At 37.2% G+C, this 18,191-nt stretch overlaps 1 protein-coding gene across 6 annotated transcripts in view; it reads right to left on the bottom strand.

Annotated features, from left to right (window-relative positions):
* Positions 1-18,191, bottom strand: part of LOC131059830 (phosphatidylinositol 3-kinase, root isoform) — a 244,701-nt gene that overhangs the window by 162,268 nt on the left and 64,242 nt on the right. For all 6 annotated transcript variants that reach the window (XM_057992864.2, XM_057992870.2, XM_057992865.2 and 3 more), the window contains exons 11-13: positions 6,605-6,726; positions 4,856-5,050; positions 4,499-4,669 (exon numbers count right to left, since the gene is read on the bottom strand). In XM_057992864.2, the coding sequence (XP_057848847.1) occupies positions 4,499-4,669; positions 4,856-5,050; positions 6,605-6,726 (488 nt within the window). The remainder of the gene's footprint in view (positions 1-4,498; positions 4,670-4,855; positions 5,051-6,604; positions 6,727-18,191) is intronic.

The raw sequence follows: 18,191 nt of genomic DNA, 5'->3' as shown, positions 1-18,191 counted from the left end.
GAGAGAAGGATATTTCTCTCAGGTGGCAAGTAAGAGATTGTGTGGTGTGGATCAAAGGTAGGGAGATACTCAATCGAGATTGGATACAACCTATTAGAGAGAGCAGTGAATGAGGAAGAATTGCCCTATAGATTATGTTGGAATAGTACATGCTGATTCTTTTGGTTGGCTCTAAGAGGCAAGATTCTCACATGTGATTGGTTACACAAAAATTGGATTTAACGACCCATTCAAGTGCATAATGTGTGATGGCAACGAGGAGACCCTTGAAACAATGAAATGACAGATTCGTGTTAGAGATTTGTTACCAATAATTTAGATTGGTCCTTTCCCCTTCCATCTACACTGAAGGAACTCTTTCAAAGCTAGAACATAACATGTATGAAGACTGTTTTTCCTATTATATGGCCGATTTGCCGTTCTATAGTCATTTGGGAAATTTGGAAGGAGCGCAATAGGAGGATCTTTTAGGAGAAATGGGAATCTCTTCCTAGGTTCCATGGGAGAATTGAAATTTAAATTGGTGAGTGATGCTGTGTTAGAGAATAATTCAAGGAAGGTCACCTTCGGTAAGGAGGATAGTATTATTCAATCAAAATGGCCCAAAATCAAGTTTTGGCCTATTAATGGACTTACTGGGGTTAATTCATGTTGATGTGTTTGTTATGACACCTCGAACAAAGAATAAAATACCAGGTATTCTATCCTCTCTTGAACAAAGAAACCTCACATGCTAAAGAATATGATCAAATAAGGCAACTCCAAAGTTTACAATGCGAATAATCGACTTTATATTCTAGATAGACTTAGTATATATGATGTGATAATGCTAGTAATCACAAAGAGACTTACATTTTGCAAAAATAAATGGAACATGAAATACTTTAACTTACTTTGGAAAATAAATGACAAAAGAATAAAGGGTTGAGAAATATAATCTAATCATAAGGACAATGATGATAAAGGATGATGCTTTGATAGATGGATTACATAATCAATCCTGGCTTCGCCATGAGGAAACAACTACACAAAACTGATGCAATCTCCAAAGGATAACAAAGGATTTTCATGTTGTAAACATTCAAATACCCAATACTAGCACAATTCAAGTGAACATCCACAATCGAACTAGTGCTTAATGAGGTTCAAACTAACCATATGTTGCAACTTGCAATCAACAAACTACAAATGGTATGAACTAGAATTCCATCAAGTATCATCACAATTCTCCATTATAATCAATGAACTTCAACTATATTTGAGAAGAAACAAGAAACCATGCAAAATGTAGAAACAGCGTATAAAGATCCATCATGTTTCAATAAAAATCATGTATTAATTTCACCAAGTCTTGGCAACAACTTCAAGCTTCCTCCTACTCTACTTCTAGTTTCTATTCACTACTAATCAACTATTAACCCTTACAAATGAGAAGGTAATGCCTTATATAGACATCCCAATTACAATTGAACGACCCAAATTGATAATGAATCAGTGGCTGAGATTACATGATGAAACCCTAATTAAGGTTAGTTATAACTAACTCCTCTTTGACCAATGAGAAAATTACATTGCTTTGAACACATCCTTTGAATTTGAACCAATGAAAATTGAGGTTAGGTACAATGGACTTAGTGCCCCCCACATGGGCAGTTATCCTCCTCATAAGTTGAGTCAAGTACACTGAACTTGGACTCCTTGACATTCAATTAATTGATTGGTTGAATGTGACTAGGCACCACTCATCTTGCTCCTTGTGATCTTGGGCAATATCTCTTGATACTCAACATTTCCAATTGCTTGATGTGATGATTCATATTCCCGAATTGCATCATCTTGATCAAGTTTCTAACCTTGATTAACTCTTCTGAACTATCACTTTCCTTGATTATTCTTGCATTTCATTCTCATGTTTGGGAATTTTCCTTCTTGTTGTGTACTTGCATTTTGAACATTGCATTGATCGTTGCCTGGACTTGAATTCTCTGCCTCAATGAAATTTCCCTTCATCATGGGGACTCCCTTGTGTTGATGAGTTCTCCTTGAAGTGCATCCTTCTGCAAATATCCCTTTGGATCTTGGATTTCCATTGGAATCCAATTCCACTTTCAATGTGTAACTTTGTCTTGATCGTCCCCTCTTTACACTTCTTCAAATCAGAATCTCCATGACTTGGACTTGCAACACAAACATACCTAACATTAGAACATTTATAGATGAATGAACAATAATTAATCTTTCAAATCCATTGAACTTGTTAAATGCTCCATATGAACAAATTTCATGGGTGTGCATACACGACTTGTGTGTAGGTGGGTTTTAGAAGTCGAACTACACAAGTTAAGTGCAAAATACATGTATGCTTGCACAACACAGCGGGTTTGAGACCTCTGCTTTCACAATTGAGCGCATAGCGCAAATTAGGGATGTGTATGCACTGATTTGTGCACAACCTGTCTTGAGTAGGATCTAAGGTAATCTTGCACAAATACCTGCCTTAGACAATTTTCATTTCGTCCCTCTTTCCCTATGGATGCAAAGGAGGCGCCTGCCTGTACAACATTGTATGTTTGCTCAAACTGAATTGATTACTCTTATGCCCTTGTAATCTGATTGCATGTATGTCTGATTTGAATTGCTTTGAAGATGTGTTGAATTGTTGTTGCATCACTTCTTGTTTGCTCCTTTAAATGATCTGGAAAATGAACTGAAAATTCTGGAAATGACACTCACAAATCAGAAGTTATAAACCTTTTATCTGCTTTGCAAGTTTACCTCTGCTCTGCCCCTTGAATTTGCACTGCTGCGCTTCCTCTGATCAGATTCGCACTAAAATGATTGCTTGTGATTGAATGATGAAATAAGTGGGGAGCTCTTATATATATATATATATATATATATATATATATATTCAAAATCGTGACTCAAGTCGGCCCTAGTTGATTTACTTTGCATTTAAACCAGTGACTAATGCACCCCCTTTGCACAAGGCCGACTCATCCTTCATGTGGATCTTGTTTGCTTTATTCTCACATGGCCGACCTCTCCTGTAGCCGGATGAACTAGAGCTGATATTGGAATTGGAACTGAGTTTGCACAAAAGTGGTCAGCCCTTAGAGGTATACATGCACTATGTAGAGCACAGATCCTATGGGTGTCTGCACAAAAGTTGTGTGAAACCAACCTTGTGAAGAGCTTGGACAGGATTTTGGCCTATAAATGCACAATGTGGAGCTCATTGGAGTATAGACTTACACAATTCAAGTTGGATCTAAAGGGGGTATATGCCAGACCTGAGCCTGCACAAAGGCAGGTCAGATTTTAGAGTTTATTTTATATCAAATTTCTTGTTCCAGATATGCAGAAAATTCTGAATTACAGACAGCAGTATGAAATCGGATATTTTGGCATTAAATTGTTGAAATTCTAAATGGAGAATATTTGTACTAAAACTGACTGCTGAACCATATTAATGTTACTCTTTTGACTCATTCTATTGTGTAATCTTATGTGGTGCATTACTCATCAATTAATGTTGAATTACTCATTAAATGCAACTTCCTAACATCTGTTTAACAAAATCCCTGAGTCAAATTTGACATCTTTGCAAGTTATTTGGAAGAAAATTGGTAAGAGATTTTACAGTAGTTCACTCAATATATTGCTCACCTCTTGACCTATTCGTCGAGCTCCCTAACCTCCTCCAGACAAACACTGAGGGTGCATTGTTGGGAACCGTCACATCCATAAATATTGGAACATAAGGCAGATGTTAAAAATATTGATCCTGAGTACAATAAGTTATTTTTTAAAATATTTAGTTTTGTACATAAAACAATTTTAATTGTTTTTTGTGTGCACATTAGGATGGAAATTAAAAAGTCGTCCAGCTCCTTTCATCTTTAGTATATCTTATGAGAATAAATAATGAGAAGAGACAAACTCTTCCACTTCTCCCTAATTTTTTTATCTTTCTTTAGCAAATTAGTTACTATGGGGAAAAAACCTATGGGCAACCATCAAAATTTTCTAACCCTTTTTCCATTAAATCAATACAACTGTCTCAGCACAAACAGTACTTGAGACAATCTCTTTATTTTTTTTAACAATAGAATCTGTATTGTGAAGAAGGAATGAATTAAAAAAAATGAATACTAAACTTCAGATCTCTGAAGTCAAAGAGTTTTTTGATTCAAGAGGAAATGAATGGTCAAATCAGTTGATATAGATATTATTAATACTACTTAGCTCTGTGTGGTTCTGTTTTTGCTTTGTCATTACAAATCTCTTGTGATCTCTGTCTTTGAGCTGCACTTTTAAGTTTAACTACAAGCTAATGAATTATAGCATGACAAAACCCTTGTGTGTTACCTGTTTACGTCAGTACTCTACCATTGCAGGAAACATAATAAATAGAACTCTTACTGGCCGCTATCAGTTCACATATAGATTTTACATTTATTAAAGACAAGTAAAATTAACTAAAAATAACTCTTACCAGTTGATCTTGTCTGAGGTCATCACCCTTTTTGAACATGACTTTCCACTTTCCACCATCTGCAGTTTGGAAAGTCAAGCGTAAAGGATGTAGAGCACTCTTGAAAAGAGATGATTCTGATGGTATTATCCCAGTGAGTAATACTTTAGGCTCCAAAGGTAACCTTATTGGCTGAATTCAAGCCATGAAATTTCTTTAGCTTCAAAATATGCTCATATAGACAAAGCATACACTACAACTTGTTAGTTTCTTAACATTACTGAACTTATCAAATTGAAGATACATAAAGCATAAAATTCCTTTCTACAATTCAGCAGCAGACATGTTTACCCAAGAAGAGGAAACTAGTGTAATGACCTTGTCAAAGTAGGTAAGCTCACTTAGCAGACCTCCAAGTAACTGGCGCAACTTCTCAATTTTCTTCTGAGTACTACCACGGACATTTTTAACATCTTTTGTGATTCTGCACAACTGAGCAGTTAATTTTGTCTGACAAACTAAACTCTCCCATAGCTTAACACCATAATCATACTCCCTCCCCTCAGGCCTATACTGCGAATAGAAAACAAAACATAAAGTTTGAGAAAGGCATGTTCAATTGTCAATTTTTCCAAGAATAAGATCATAGCCTCTAAGCATGTAATGATCCCAATGATCAAACAAAAGAAAGAATTTGATGACAGTACTGAAAAGTGCAAACACAAAAGCTGCTGGTTCTAAATCAGTCTGCAGAACATATCACGAGTTGAATGTTCAATTTTAATAATTCACAAGCTGTGTATAATTATAAAAATATGTGCAAAGAGGAAAGTGTCAGTAAAAGTAATGTAGTAATACTCATAGGACTTGATGCAATGGTGAGATTGCTACATGCACTAGCAAACTGACAAAGTAGCAATGCCTACTGCAATGACATTAGAATGGTGGGATTTGCTCATTTTAGTAACTGTTGCTTCTGTCTTAAGCCGGACACCATTTTAGCAGATTAAATGGTTTAGTTTATTGATATTCATTCCTGTCTCTGCTTTTGTTCAACATACAAGTTTGCCAATTCTTTCAAGGAAATGAAACAGATTCTTAAATCAATAAATCAATCTTAGGGTCAAACATCTTACCCAAAAACATTGTTTCCATTTCCCTCGGGTTCATTGTTATTTCTTTATCCATTCATCCTTCTTCAATATTATTTTAATGAAAAATGATAAAAAGCATTTAAACCTATTACATAAAAAAATTCACCTATCGGCCAAATTATAGTACTGTCAAATCCAACAAATAATTTTTTTAGATAAGTTGCATAAGCCAAGCATTTTTAGGTTAATGGTGGACAAAACCAAAAAAACGACCAAAGAAAAATCAGAGAGTAATTAATTTACATTTTATCATAAACCCAAATAGAGTCAAAGGAGAATATACAAAAAAAGTCAAAGGCTACAATGTGAGCCATGTATACCAAGAGAACCCACGAAGACCTGCCACAAGTTTCTTATCTTAAAGGACACAAAACCATATAGATGGCAGAATTTTTTCAGGTCAGGTATGTTCGAGATACAGATGCAAGGGTAGAAAGAAACTTCACAAAGGAGCATCCAAGAATAGGAAAGAAAGAAACAAGAAAGGGAAAAGGATAAAATACTATGTATGTCAACATTCTCCAAAAGGGGGCCATGATAAGGCATAGCATTAAGATTTAAGATGCCTAGTATTCAATTAGAACAGAGATCTCAGATACATATCAATGAAGAAGGATCTCCTTGGAGGAAATCATTACATAGTAATACTCAGTAAGAATTCTAATGATTATTTTCCCCATTGGTGATTTATAGATAAAGAGAGGTAAAACTTTGGCTGATAACCATAATCCTTGACCTAATAGTTATGAATTACATCATTAGTTATATACTCTCTTCCTAGCACATTGTTACTTGGGTAGTTTAAACTCTCTTACATTGACTGTTTTGCATAACATATGAAATGAGATTCAAATCACCTAAGAAATTATCAAAAAACAAAAAGACAGGTCTAAATGGGAAGGTAAAAAAAATTCATCTCTGTGAAATGCTTCATTATACTTGTATATGACATAAATGTGAATAAGTAGTATACCTTTGAAATACGATCTTCAAGAATTTCAAAGGTGGAGAAGAACCGTTTTGCATATATAGGGTCTTGTAGCTCCACCATAACATACCAATGCAGAAAACTCGCAAGATCAATATTATGCACAGCTGTGTAAGATGGATGTCACCATCTATTAGACACATTTGAAGCAAGCAACTCTAGTATTCACTATCATACAAAAACAAATTACCAAAAGTATTTAGTAACCAAAGAAACCTAAAATTTATATCAAAGGATTTGGCATCAAATTATTTGGCAAATAAATGAAGAATATCATTGATATTAACATTAAGTATTTTATTGTGTTTCATTGGTAAAAATAGGTATATTGAAAATAAAGAAAATTGCATCATAGAACAGTCGAGCAAGAAAAAATGTGTACTGTCAATTTCTCTTCCCAGCAAAGATTGTCAACATTTTCCAATGAACCCAGATTTACAAGATCTCCCATAATCGCTAAAGACATATCCACCTAGAAGAACACTGATCCAACTAGTATATTTTACTAAAACTGTAAGTCTTTGTTTCCAACTCAGGTACATAATTGGATACATTTCATGGTTGGGATTTGCTGGTACAGGGACATTTTTTGTGCAGGTTAGGATGGTCGGGGTCAGCAGTACATGTTTTGGTGACAGCGGTCCAAGGGAGCATTTTTTGGGGATGACTGGGGGACAGCAGTATATATATATATGGGATGGTTGGGGTCAGCAGTACATGTTTTGGTGACAGCGGTCCAAGGGGGCATTTTTTAGGGATGACTGGGGGACAGCAGTATATATATGTTACCGGGAGACGCATCTTCGAACCCTTGGGATGCGATTCGGGGTCCAGGACATGTCTCTGTTGACATGTCTGAAATCGCATTGCTGCAAACTCCATACGGCCAACGCAGAATAGAATAAACTTGCTGAGTATCCTATCCTCTCTTGAGATAAGGGAGTCCCTAATGCTATTTTTTCGTATTTGATCAGAGGGGACAACCTCAAGGTTTCGTTTGTCAGGTCTTGACTGCAGGATTGCTCAGTGGTTTGATGTGCTTTTGCTGGAAACACAAGGGGGCTTACGATTTGCAACAAGCTAGTCTACTGTGATTCTCGAATTACACAATAAAGAGCAAAAGGAAAGGGTTAGGAGATCTAAAACTAACAACACAGGTATGCGGGTAGACGGATTCAACATAACCAATTCCTGCTTGGCCAGAATAGCTCACAACCTTGCAAGAACGGTGCAATCTTCAAAGGGACTTGGAAGATTTTCAGACTAGAGACGCACAGCTAAGCACCCAATTCTGGCGCAGCTCAGACGGACATCTGCAATTGAACTAAGCACAATCGAAGGCTCAGGTTAACCACACTAAAGGACACACAATCAGTATATCCTCAGTGGTATGAGCCTGAACCTATCAAATACCTGTACACCCAAAACAGAAAGATCTATCTAAAATACTGAAAGAAACCATGCAAACAGGATGAAAACAAGACAATAAACACCAAATCAATGTTTATATATTGATTTCTTCTGCCTATTACAACAATTTCTGCAGCATCTCTATGCTACTGCTAAGATCTAACCTATTCTAACTCTAAAATCTAACTATCTAACCATCTAACCCTTTACAAAAGAAAGGCCTCTGCCTTTTATAGTTTTACAATTTTGAATCAGAGGCCAGGATGGACTGCATCCAAGGGTCCTGATCTGCCTTCTAGAAGCTGACAGCTTTAACCTATGCCGAATTAATTCTCAATTATCCAACCAGCAACTATCTCAACTACCTGCCAACATTTGGCTTTAAGTCAGGTCTATCCAATCTTCTTGGTGGTTGGGAATAGTTATCCACAAAAATATCTTGCACGGGACCCATAGGCAGTTTACAATAAAGCCTTTTCAGTTTTAAAACTAAATTTCTGGACTTAAATCCAGCTGTGTGCTTTTTCTCGAGAAGGCATAAACTTTCACCATTCAAAGTATTCTTTGGTCTTTGGTCCCGGTGGTGGACTTCATCTTTGTTCAGCGGCACGGTTCCCAATGTTTGGTTGCTCTCGCACTCCTACAGCATGTTCCCACATCTTTTTCTTTTCCAGTCTTCAACGCCTGGCCTTGGACTGCGATCCTTGATTTGCATTTCAAGTCTTTTTCCTGGTTCTTTAATGACGTCCTGCGATCAATCAACCAATTTCACTTCATTAAATTAATTTTAAAAATTAATTAATTTAACAAATATTAAATTTAATTACGACGTCTGGCTTGAGAAGCTCTTTGTGAGATGTATCTTGAAAATGCTTCTCCTTTCTGTTTGAATGTGAAATCTGATCCTTGGTCGATTTACTTCTGCATGATTTTACCTTTGGAGCTTTGGGCGTTTTGAATGGGTTTACGACGTTTTGAAAACTTCTTAAGCGCGATTCTAGAGGTTTGAAGAGCTCTTGCAAATTTTAAAATCCTAAAACTCATGCTTTTCTAGTTTTCAGAGCCTAGGAAGGGTTTATCAACTTCGAATTCCCTATATTGCTTCTTCGCGCTGCAGTTTTGAAGTTTATGGCGAATTTCGGACCTTGGGGAGGTTTTGGCGATTTTGCAAATTTTAAAATCTTTATCTTAACTCTCCCGCAATACTCCCTTTTTAGCAATTTTCGGCACTCACAAGGAAATTGCGAACTTCGGATGTTTCCTGTTTTTTGCCAATTTCAACAAGTTTTTTTATTTTGCCCTTAGGGTCCGAAATTTGGCCCTCTGGGCAATTCACGATTTTAAAGATAAATTCGGACCTTTCCACGCTTTTGGTAAATCAAGGCATTTTCGGACTTTTCAATGTTTTTGTGAACTTAAAGTGTTTTCGGAGTTTTTAACGCCTTTGGATTTTCGGAGCTTTAAACATGTTTGCAAATTCATTTAAAAACTTCGGACCCTAGGCCCATGTTTGGAACTTCGTGACTTTAACCTTATGGCGAATTTCGGAGCACTTGGGGTTTTTGTTCCAGCTGAAGGGTAATTTTCGGACCCTTGAACACTTCTTGCAACTTAAAGAAAACTTCAGACCATTGGCTATTCTTGCAAATTCGACGAATTTCGGACCCTTAGCCCTTTTTCGCGAATTTCAAAGTTTTCAAGCGTTTTTACAAATTTCTGAGTTTTCACAATTTTAACCTTCTATCCGAAATTTCGGACCTTGAAACACTTTTGCCAATTTAAGAAGACTTCGGACCATTTGGACGTTTTGGTAATTTATGAAAAACTTCGGACCTTTCAGCCCTCTTTGCAAGTTTGTCAAACTTTGAATTTCAGCCCCAGGGTCCGAATTTGGAAGTCTAAGGCGAATTTTGGAGCATTTAAACATTTTTGCGAACTCTATCATTTTCGGACCTAAAGCACCTTTTGGCAACTTAAGCAATTTTCGGACCTTAAGGCACTTTTGGCAACTTTTTCACTTTTTCACATTTTAGCCCCAGGGTCCGAAATTGGAGGACTTATGTGATTTTCGGACCTCTGGGGGCTTTTTGCAACTTTTAAACATTTTCCAATTTTTGCCCCAGGGTCCGAAATCGGGCATTTTAGCGATTTTAAATGTTTTTCTCAAGAAGTGCGAGCTTGGGCACTTGGGCAAGTTTGTCAAGATCTCACCGAAGGATCATTTTATGGAATATAACATTTAAGTATAAGCTTATACTTTAAGTTATATTCCATATATACTTTCAGGATGTTTGAGAGTGGTTTCAGACCTCCAGGAGTTATATTGCAAATTCTAGTTTTTGGAGGATTCCTCAGTTTTCAGACTTAGCCAAATTTCAGGGTCAGGAAATTCCAGACTTAGCCAAATTTCAGGGTCAGGAAATTCCAGATTTAGCCAAATTTCAGGGCATTTGAAGATCAAGACGACATTTCAAACTCCATCACTCACCAACTTGACCCTTCATATCCCCTTCCTCTTCCGCAAAGACAGAAAGGTACAAACCGGGGGGTCCCTGTCTAAGACGGGGATGGGTGTGCAATTCGCACAATAGTCTCCCATATCAAAAACGTCTCAGCTTGCAGGGTACGCTAGGTTGCCATCTCTCGTCATTTCTGCAAGTCTCTTGTTGTGCTTGAGCCACACCACAAAACTTACGTTGTGCCTAAGCCGTCATTGGAGAAGAAGAATTTGTGACTGTCATTTTCGCAAGTTTAGAGCCATCAGACGTGTTCATGTGTTTTCTATGACACCTCAAACACAGAAGAAGATACTAAGTATTATATCCTATCTTGAACAAAGAAACCTCATATGCTAAACAATGTGATCAAATTAGGCAACTCCAAGGCTTACAATGTGAACATCGACTTTATATTGTGGATAGACTCACTTTATATGATGTGATTTGCTAGTAATCACAAAGGGACTTACGTTTTTTGAAAGATAGCTGGAACGTGAAATACTTAACTGTCTTAGAAAATAAAAGACAAAAGATGAGAAATTAAGGAAATCTAATCTACACTAAGGACAATGATGAGAATGAATGATGCTCATATAGACTAACTCCTTAAATCAAGCTTTGCTTCACCATGATAACAACCACAACACAAAACTGATGCAATCTCCTCAAGTAATAAATGACTTTCATATTGCAAACATCCATTCAAATAGCCAAGGTTGGTGCAATCTAAATGAACATCCACAATCGAACTATTGCTCAATGACGTCCAAACTAACCATGCAATGCAACATGCAATCAACAAATTACAAATGGTATGAACACCATGGAATTCATCACATATCATCGCATTCCTCCATTAAAATCAATGAACTTTATCTAAAACTTGAATTGAAACTTGAGAAGTAGAAACTATGCAACATGTTGAAATAACACACAAAATCCACCATATCTTCAATGAACGTAGTATGTTTATTCCATCAAGTCTTGGCAACAATTCCTTGTCTTCTCCTGTTGCTACTTCTACTTCTAATCTCTATTAACTATTAACCTTTACATATGAGAAGGCAATGCCTTATATAGACATCCCATTTAAAAATGAATGGCCAGGATTGATTTTATGATCAATGGCTGAAATTACATGATGAAACCCTAATTAGGGTTAATTACAAATAACTCCTCTTTGACCAATGAGATCATTACAACATTTTGGACACATGTCCTCTTTGAATTTGGACCAATGAGGAATGAGGTTAGGTACATGTTGTGACGTCTTCACACATCGCCCCATTACAAATGGGGACCCCCACTTTTCGCTTTTTAGAGTAGAAGCTTTGCCTAATTTCCTAGTGTTTGCCTTTGCTTATGAGAGGGTTTTTGAATTTTGAATAGGATCGTGTGTTTAAAATGTCAAAATGTTAGAGTGATCCTAAGTTTTGCCTAAGTCTAGGGGTTGCCTTAGGGTTTTGATTTATTCTTGCTAAGTGTTGAGTTTTAATTTTGCCTTGACATTTGAGCGCAAATGTCTCTAAGTGTGGTAAGTCGGTGATATTTTTGTGCCTAAGCATCAAGAGGTCCTTTAGGGGTTATTTTATCACTCCTGGGGATCTATTCAAGTCAAATTTGCACTTTATTCCGATGAAATTCCTATTTTTTCACTCAAATTTTGATTAATTTGCCTAAGTTCTGATGCATCTTATTGAAAATTATAAGTGTCCAGATGATTTTGAGTGGCTAAACTGTTAAATTCCTAATGAAAATCCAAGTTCTACGGGTCAAAATGTCAAAATTCCTGATGGGAGGTGCTTTTCCCCCCACATTTCCGATGACCCCTGATTTTCCCCCACTCAAAATCCTAATGGGAGGTGAACTTCCCCTGGATTCCTGATGGACCTCTTTTTCTCACTCATTATCCAGACATGGGGCAATTTTCCACCAAGGATGTAAAATTTGACTAAGTGTTGGGAAATCCTCCTGCTGACCCACGAATTTCCCTTGGGAATGCAAATGACTTTGATGATGACTAGAATGATGATTCCTAATGACAATCGATTTTCCACCAGAGCTTTTCATGACGAGATTTTAAGGATTTTAATGCAAATAGTGATTCCTGACATGAGGCGAATTTCCACTAGTGATGACTTTGATAATTTTGGATATGGAAACTTATCCAGACAAGGGTCGATTTTCCCCTGGAGGCTTTTGTGCAAATGTGACGAAGTTTTTGTTGGGATTTTTATCCCAATAGGGGTCGATTTTCCCCTAGAGTTCAATTTTGATCCAAATTTTAAAAATCTTTTAAATAAATTGACCCAAATTTAATTGTTTTTACAAGTGTTGACGATTATTTAAAAAATAAAAACAATTATTTAATGATTTGCAATGATCATTTAATAATTAATTATTTTCCTAATGCAAATCGATTTTCCCAAGCAAGTTTTTATCCCACATTGCTTGTGTGGTGAAGTTTCAAGGAGAGAACAAGAATAAAAGGACCTAGCCAGCATTAAAATATTATTATAAGTGCTGATGGTGATGGCTAAATGGCTGATTGAAGGCAGATTGAAGGTCCCAGCTAGGCGATTTTTGCCGAAGTGTCCATTGGACACCATTTTTGGAAGCTAAGTTGAGTTTGTTTGCCCAATCAGACCTGGGCGTTGCCATTGAGGAGAGATACAAGTATTGGTGGCTGATTAAGCCATATTTTCTGCTAACTTGAGGTGGCACCATGATTGGGTAGGCTGCGATTTTGTTAGTGAGGCAGATTATGCCATGTTTTGGGTAAATTTGAAGGTATTGTTGAGCTCCATTGAGGTTTGAAGGCTGCCATCACACTTAGATCAGAATTTTTCACCATTGCTGGAAGCGATTTTAACTCCATTGTTGGCTGGAAACTTCATTTTCTAGACTTATTTCTTCATTTCCAGCGACTTCACACTTAGGCAATTTATTGGGAGGTCATTTTAGAGTGATTTGGAGGCATTTTCTGAGTACACCATTGCTGGTGTGAGGTCTGAAGCTCCATCCTCAAATTGTCTACACTTGGGGAATTTCACTTGTGCATCATCTTTATGAGTTTTCGAGTATTTGGTGGAGTTTCCATTGCTGATCTAAGTCTGAAACCTCACTTTCAGATTTGTCTTCAGACTTAGATATTCATTACCAACCCTTTGTGTGTGCCCGGATTTGACAATATTTACTTTGGGAAGGTGAAATCCATCAAATGCAAGTGTTTTCTATGACTGCGACAAGTTTAAATGACTGATTTATTGAAGTTGCGGGTTGTCTTCAAACATTGGGCAGCCATTTTTGGACCTTGGAAGGGTGTCTTCAGACTTTAAGAACTAAAAATTAGACTTTTCCACACCCTTTTCCAAGCATTGTGGTATGCTTCTGAGCACTAATTTTGATATTTTTCTGAGTATATCAGGTTATCTTCAGACTGAAACTTCATTTCCAACCACATGGTTGTGCCCAGATGTGACCATTTCTGAGTTTTGAGGGGCAAAATAATTCAAATGCAAGCATTTGACATGGCTGTGACCACTTCCAGCCACTGATTTTCATCGTTTTCAGTATGTCTTTAAGCTTTTGGAGCCATTTTCAGACTTTCAGAGAGTGTATTCAGACATAAGAATCAGAAAATCAAACTTCAATACACCATTTTCTGAGTATTTTCAGACATTGGGGGGCGTATTCAGACTCGATCCTTAGAAAATCAGACTTTTATTACAACTTTGATATCAAAAACCACTCACTTTCTGAGTGTTTTCAGATGTCCAAGCGATATTTTCAGACCTAGACATTCATTTTTGGGCTCCAAATACTTGATTTTCTGAGTTTACAAGGGTGTCTTCAAATTTATTTTTTGCAATCAAACTTATCCTATCTAAAAATCAGATTTTCTTGAGGAGAGTTTTCCAGATTTCAATCCAGACCTTCACATTTTCCAGAATTGGTGTTACAATTTTCTAATCGGAATTATCCAGCGGAGTTGGGGCAAATATTAGGAACAAAGTCTTGATGGTGTCCGAATTTCCACTCCATCGAATGGTATGATTAAATCAACACAAGATTTTCAAGGACAATGGGTCCTGATGGGGATTGGATTTCCACTTGAGGGCGGAATAACAAAGGAAGGGACAAATCGAATGAAGATCAATAACAAAGTTATCCAGATTGGCATCAAATTCCCACCGAGTGAAAGAATGGATAGGGATAATGCAGATGTTTTGAGAACTAATCCGTCCATATGCATATGGATTTCGCACCAAGGTTAAAATCAAGTTTATCCCATAGGTGTTTGATTCCATACTTGTTTGTTTTGCAGGACTATTGCAAGGAAGGGAAGCGTGATGATCAAGGCTTGAAGGAGGATGCAAATTGCAAAGACAACATCACAAATGCGGATGAGGAAGATCAATACTTCAAGGATTGGAAGAAGATTTCAGGACAAGGATTTCTAAAGGGAAATATGTGGACTAGATCAATCATGAAGAGGACTTCACCTTGATGATGAACAAATGAAGGAAAGCAAGTTCAAGAAATGAACACAAAGGATTCCACATTATGAAATCCGGAACTACATCAAGGAATTACAATATCAAAGACCGCCACGAAAGGAAATATTTCAAGATTCCAAGATTGGGAAAATTTTCCAAACATAAGGAGGGAATAGTTCATGGAATTCTTGAACATAAGGATCAAATGCAAAGTATCATAAGGAATTCCAAACATTATGAAGAAGAAGAATGTTCAAGGCAAATTGATTAAGCGTACAAGGCACAGATTGAGGGGGCATCCTAGTCACCATCCATTCAATCAAAGGGTTCCAAGTCAACGTTCATTCAAGGAGGGAAAAAGTGACACATGGCACTACACCAAATATCATTTATCTTGATTGAATCTTGGCCTTCCATTTTATATGAGACTCTATATATACCCCAGTGCCTCTCATTTGGAGGCGAGAGATTTTTGAGATATGTTGGTAGATGCTGCAGATTTGATTATACATCATTGTTCGAATTGATGGTGATTTTGTTTAAGTGTTGTCTTGCATTCAAGGTTCTCAATTCCTCCAAGTTAGATTAGAATTTTAGATTAGAATTTGCTTTCAAGTTTGTTAGATTGAATGAAAGAATTTGTTGAATGTATTTGTGTGGAATCCATTTATCCATACCACTAGCCTCTTGTTGACTGTAAGTGTGCCTTGCGTGGTCAACTGGAAATTTATGCAAGCTTAACTTCGATTATTATGCGTCCATTCTTATGCATCAACTTGGATGGTATCAATGTCTGATGGTAGTAATTTGAAAATCTATGAAATACACCTTAGATGATTGCACTAAGCTTGTGTCAAAAAGCAAGCTTTCTGAAACATGTAAGGAGATGACACCCATAGCCTCATCCATCTTATTCCTGTGCTGAAGAATCTCAAAAGGACGCTGCAACTGAGGCTGAGCCTCATCCAAACAGGACCACAACCCTCTTGATATAAGAAGCCTCGTCATACGAGCTTTCCAGAGGTGATAGTTTTGTGATGTAAGAAGCTCAACTGAAGAATCTGCCATGTGTACCTGTACCTGTACCTGTACCTGCTCTTGTATTTTTTTTAATTAAGTGATCTTTCAGACTAGACAGAGGATGTAGAAGGGGTTTTTTTTTTTAGTTTTAGGTGTTCTGATTTTCTAAAGTAAATTACAGAAAGTAGAAAATAACACCCCCACAAGATGAAAAACCAAACCCCATTACAATCTGATAGCCAAAAAGAAAAGCAAGAGCAAAAAAATTGCTTCAGACAATATCTTGTGTACCTGGTAAAAATTCTAGAACAATGGACCCCAAATCTGAATAGGGCTCTCCAAGACCTTTCCGATGCCTATTCGTTTACCGAAAAAGGAGTCCGTTTGCCCAAGTTATGGCTCCCAAAGTGCAAAAAAAAAGCTCTGACTTTGACAACAAAAAAAGGTACAAAATGAAAAAATCTCCAAACCTCACGTCCAAATCTGAAAAGAGCTCGAAGAGACCTTTCCGACGCCTATTTGTTTGCCAAAATCCGACTCCGTTTGCCCAAGTTATGGCAAAAAAACAACCCCCCTATCAAAAAGACTCTCAAGAGGGGTCTGGCGGTGACTGGGCGGAGTTGCCGGCAGCGGTGGCGGGTCGGCTAGTGGCATCTGCAGGCGGTGGCGGTCACCGCTGACAGTTACCACCACTGCTAATGGTGGTTACCGCGGCAGTGAGGAAACCGTCAACGGCAGCAATTTCGGTGATTGGTGTCGTGACCGTAGCAGTGCGGAGACCGCATCGGCCTAGGCACGCCCTTAAATTGCCCAAAAAAAAATTATTTTTATTTTCTCGAAATGCGTGCCCAAAAGGGCAAAAAACAAAAAAAATTTGCAAGGGCCAAAGTTGTCCAAATTGGACAAATTTTATATGAAAATGGGGTTTTTTGGGTGTTTTGAGCGCAACTGTGAGGTTTGTTTGAGCCCAAAATGCCCAAAAAAAAAGAAGCACTCCAGATTCAAAAAAAAACTCTGAAAATCTTGGAACCCTAGCCTCCAAAAAATTCTTCTGAAAAATCAGGAACAAGTAGCAACAGATGTAGGCTCTGATTCTTGTTACAAGTGTGGTTGGCGTTGCACCAAAAGATCGACCTGTTAATGCCCAATACAACCACTAGACATAGAATCCGCAGGAAGCAAGTAAGCCATGTCACAAACCCGAGCGCTGCGCTGCACAACACAAGGAGAGCAAGGGCGCACACCTTGCAACAATCCCTCCCCCAGCACAAGCGAGGGGTTTGAAACTGTGACCAAGCTCTGATACCATGAAGAAGTTGAGAAATACAACTTTAGAGATCCCAAGAACACCTACAAGCAAAATACCTGTCACAAGAGAAGAATGGAGGCAAAAAAGTGATGATGGCTTTGAAGAAAAAGATTATCATTCAGAGAGGGACTGAAAAAATAAATACAATATAATCCTTATAAAAGGGAGATTGTGCAACCCTAAATGAGAATGTATTTAATACATACAATGCATAACTAAGAGAATGTTAAGAAGGAATAAAAGGTGACTTAATTAAACTAATTAAGTAAAATTACCTTTTCCTCTAACAATATACCTTCAAGCTGGTAGGCTTTATAGAAGGAACCTGCTCTACTACCAATCGAATAGAACTCAAATATACTAAGAGGGGGAGTTGAATCAAATCATTGTCTTTAAGGAAGCGCTGCTTTTTGTGTAATCGCTGCAACTTAATGGTATGCTTTATTTAATATTAACACTACCATATTAAATTCGCTGCTTTAAGTAATGTTTTTGTCATTTACCAACAACTTACTCTATGCCACGATTTGTCTTATATAAGACATTTTTGTCTTGTGCCTAATTTGTCTTTTTCATCTTTTTTTTTGTCATTTTTCTGTTTGTTTTTTTTTTTGTTTATTGTCTTATCTAACAATAAGAAATCGCTGCAGTGATAGATTGATCATTGCATTTAAACTTTATAGTTACCCTCAAATCCATTAACATAAGCACTGCCTTTATGAGCTATATTAATCGTTACTTATGATCATCAATCCTTGCTAATAGAGATTGCTGTCTTAACATAATCTGATTTTTATGTAAATTGCTGTCCATAATCATGCATCATCTATGCCACT

This window comes from Cryptomeria japonica, chromosome 10 (assembly GCF_030272615.1).
Source record: "Cryptomeria japonica chromosome 10, Sugi_1.0, whole genome shotgun sequence".
Taxonomy (NCBI): Eukaryota; Viridiplantae; Streptophyta; class Pinopsida; order Cupressales; family Cupressaceae; genus Cryptomeria; species Cryptomeria japonica.
The sequence above is the reverse complement of the archived record's forward strand: the minus strand, read 5'-3'. Positions and strand labels throughout refer to the sequence as shown.